Source organism: Notothenia coriiceps, unplaced genomic scaffold (assembly GCF_000735185.1).
Source record: "Notothenia coriiceps isolate Sejong01 unplaced genomic scaffold, NC01 NC01_scaffold00026661, whole genome shotgun sequence".
Lineage (NCBI taxonomy): Eukaryota > Metazoa > Chordata > Actinopteri > Perciformes > Nototheniidae > Notothenia > Notothenia coriiceps.
The window spans coordinates 1-3757 of NW_011359362.1; the positions used below are offsets into that span (position 1 = coordinate 1).

General features: G+C 44.2%; 1 protein-coding gene across 1 annotated transcript; it reads right to left on the reverse strand.

The window, feature by feature from the left end:
* Window positions 1-488: 488 nt before the first annotated feature.
* LOC104957310 (dyslexia-associated protein KIAA0319 homolog) lies at window positions 489-3329 on the reverse strand. The gene is made up of 6 exons (XM_010784931.1): window positions 3283-3329; window positions 2427-2704; window positions 1834-2103; window positions 1372-1513; window positions 896-1073; window positions 489-630 (listed from the first exon to the last, which is right to left on the reverse strand). The coding sequence occupies exons 1-5, from the start codon at window positions 3323-3325 to the stop codon at window positions 901-903; spliced, it is 906 nt and encodes a 301-aa protein (XP_010783233.1). The 5' UTR covers window positions 3326-3329; the 3' UTR covers window positions 489-630; window positions 896-900.
* Between the last annotated feature and the right edge of the window lie 428 nt (window positions 3330-3757).

Below are 3757 nucleotides of genomic sequence, written 5' to 3' on the forward strand. Positions count from 1 at the left end.
CCAGGTACTCATCTGAGTACCTCACTGAGAAAGTTGTGTGCACCCCTGGCTATAAAGGAACTACTGCACGGTCACATGACTTCACGTCACCACCGCTAAGCTAAAGGAGGCTAATGTTGGGCTATAAAGGAACTACAGCACGGTCACATGACTTCACGTCACCACCGCTAAGCTAAAGGAGGCTAATGTTGGGCTATAAAGGAACTACAGCACGGTCACATGACTTCACGTCACCACCGCTAAGCTAAAGGCGGCTAACGTTGGGCTATAAAGGAACTACAGCACGGTCACATGACTTCACGTCACCACCGCTAAGCTAAAGGAGGCTAATGTTGGGCTATAAAGGAACTACAGCACGGTCACATGACTTCACGTCACCACCGCTAAGCTAAAGGTGGCTAACGTTGGGCTTGATGACGTTTAGTAGTGGACCATAGTTGAATAAAATCTAAAATAATAACAAATGCAGTTCATGGTCCTACCTCACGACGTGCCAGTGGTAGCTGACGATCCCGCGGTCGTCGGTGCTGCCGCTGCCGTTGAGCAACAAGCTGCTCACAGGGAGGACCAGCTTCCTGTCAGGACCCACGACGGCCAGCGGGCCACGGTTTGACCCACCGACCTCTGACCCTGAACAAAGGGAGGGGGAGGAAAGCTCTAAATAATAATGATAATTATCATAATAGTATTGAAATACATAAATAATAATTGTGTAAAAAATTAATATAAACAAACCAAATTCTAAAAGCAAAAATAACAATGAAAATAATAAAATTATTATTATTAAAAAGATATATTAAATAAATAAAAGTATTATAAATAATAACATTAATAATAACAAGCTTCTGCATGGACAGCACATTGAAGTGTTTCCCTGCTGTATATATAAATGTACCAGACTCAGTGGTTGCAGTGGTTGTAGCACTGGGGGTGGTCACTGTTGGAGGGATGGTGCCGGGGGTCAAGCTGGTGCCGGGGGTCGATGTGGTGCTGGGAGTCAGGGGTCACGGGTCTTTTCGTGGATGTGATGGTGGTGGGTGGAGGTCTGGCTGACTGCAGCACCTTCAGCATGTCTGTGGAGCATCAAGAAAACACAACTAATATCATCCTTACATTTTATTTATTTAATTCTGAATCAGAACAGTTCTGGTGGTTCAATGTTTGTTGTTTGTTGTTCATGTATTGTGTTTTGATATCTGTCTGTTGATGTTACACATGGAGCTGCTGTGATGCAAGGAGCATTTCAGACTTAATCGTATCGTTCATGTGTTAATTTTTTTTAAAGAACTCTTGGTGAGAGCCAAAATAATAACAAACAAAATATCATAAACGCACAGACAGTGGTAAAACAGAGCATCCCTGTAGGTATACCTGGCTGTGTGCTGACCGGCCAATGAGGCGCGGCGGTGGTGGTGGAAGTCCTTATATGGTCGTGCTGAGTGGAGACAGCTGTGGGTTCCTGCAGCAGTAACAGCGGCAGGGACGTTGAACCAGAGCTGCTTTGTGTTTCAGTCTGTAAAAAAAGAAGGATATAAGCAGCCTGACCATTCGAGGTATTTCTCTGCAACCCTTTTTTCACGCTAGCTGTTTCCCTTTGCTAGCAGTCTTTATACTAAGCTCTCGTCCACCTGAACGTGTCACTAGGGATACACAGATTTTAGTATTAACCTTGTTGTGTTGCATACGTTTTGTGTCACCTAAATGTTGTGTTGGTTATTTTTCAGTCGGACTCAAACAACAGTAGTTTTATAGTAGCTTTGTACATCACCCGCCTTTAGCTTAGCTCTTCATTGGCTGTGTGAAGGGACATTATTAACCTGATAACCCACTCACAGCTTTCTCTGCAGCAGGAGGGTCAGTCGGTGTCCTGGTTCTGTGCTCGTCTCCCTGGCTGATGTTCCCCTCAGAGGAGGCTTTAATCTGGTCCACACTGCTTCCCGTCGGCCCCCCCTCTGGAGCATCTCCGGACTCTGATTGGTTGAACCTGGCTCCCCTCTCCTCCTGGCTCTCCTCTGGATACTCCAGGTCAGGGAACAGGGCGAGGTCCTTCAGGGCCTCCAGGTCCCCACCATACGGCTCTCCTCTCACCAGAGACTGCAGCACCTGTTGGAGGTCAGAGGTCCAGGTCAGGACAGGATATGAACCAACATTTAATCTTCAGTTGAGGAGCATGAAGAGTTTCAGGCAATGAGTTTTACTTTTTAAATAAAGGGTGAAAAACCAGACGCACGCACGCTCTTTAAATTGTTAAAGATTTCTTTATTTTCTGATTTTAATCAGAAATAATAAAAATCATTTCGAATTTAAAGGAAAAAACTGAATTCAGAAAAAAGAAAAATAATGTAATTTTGTAGAAAATAAAACTTTTTTTTTTTAACATTTTCCGTGTTCCGACCAGAACTCTATAGAAACCTGCCGCTACGCACCAGGCTCTGCGGGGTCTCTCTCCGCAGGAAGGCGAGGCGTGACTCTGCGCCCGGTCTCTCTCGGGGGGCGCAGGCCTCGGCCCGCGGGCAGCGCAGGACGTAGCATCGCCCCTCGAACAGCCACGCCAGCTCGTAGCCCGTTAGCTTGCAGCACGCGGCCACGCACTGAGGTAGCGACGCCACGCCGGGGACACGCAGGATCCCGCTGCCCTCCGACGCCGGAGACACCACGGCCTCCGAGAAGGTCGCCCCCTGCCAGCAGCCAGACGCCACTGCAGCTGCAACGCAACGTTACTTTGTGAGAGTCAGCATTCCTTTATTAGTCCCACAACCAGAGGGTGGGAAGTACCTCAGTACATTTACTCAGGTCATGTACTTTAGAGGTACTTGCACTTTACTTGAGTATTTCCATTTGATGCTACTCTCTCCTCTACAGTTCAGAGGTACATGGTGTACTTGTACTCCACTCCATGTATTTAATACCTTTAGTTACTTCACAGATCTGGATGAATGATGTGAAATCTAATCAAGTGTTAAATCAGACTTTAGTTCCACCTGGAGTAAATCCACAAGCTACCCTGCAGTATACAAAGTCATTCAAACTAGCTGCACCTTTACCAGCTTTGAGAACACTTTCATGATCAATCATTATAAAACATATCATATCTATTATTCTGAAATGGACCAATCTGCACAACGACTACTTTTACTGTCACTACTTTCACTAGATTTTGATGAGAATACTTTTCTACTTTCACTTAGTTTTTTACTAAATGTATTGTCATTAGTGATGATGATGATGATGATGAGGATGATGATGATGAGGATGATGATGATGATGATGATGGTGATGTACCTTCCACACAGTGAAGCAGCAGCAGAAACGCTCTTTCCCACATGGTCAGCCTGAAACAGAAAACATCGTAAAAAGGCTATTTTTATTTGTTTGGTTAATGTCATTAGTTTTTTTCTTCAAACCAGTGACTTTCAACGGCTGTGCCGAGACAAACCAGTGTGCCGTGGGAAGTTCTCCAATGTCACGTAAAAAAATAATATTTATTATAAATATTATAATTATTATTAGATCTATTATTATAGCGCATAAAATAAACTACCATGACTGGTGTTTGGTGCTCAGTTTGTGTCATAGTGACCAGTTTAGTTTAGTTAGCTATAACAGCGGCCCAACATACAGAACATTAAAGCGGTTTGGGGGATAAACACATTATGTATGCAGACAAACTTTGTTTTTATTTCATTTCTTAAAAGGTCCCGTGTCATGGCCATTTCTACTGATCATAATTCCATTGTTGAGGTCTACTAGAATACAT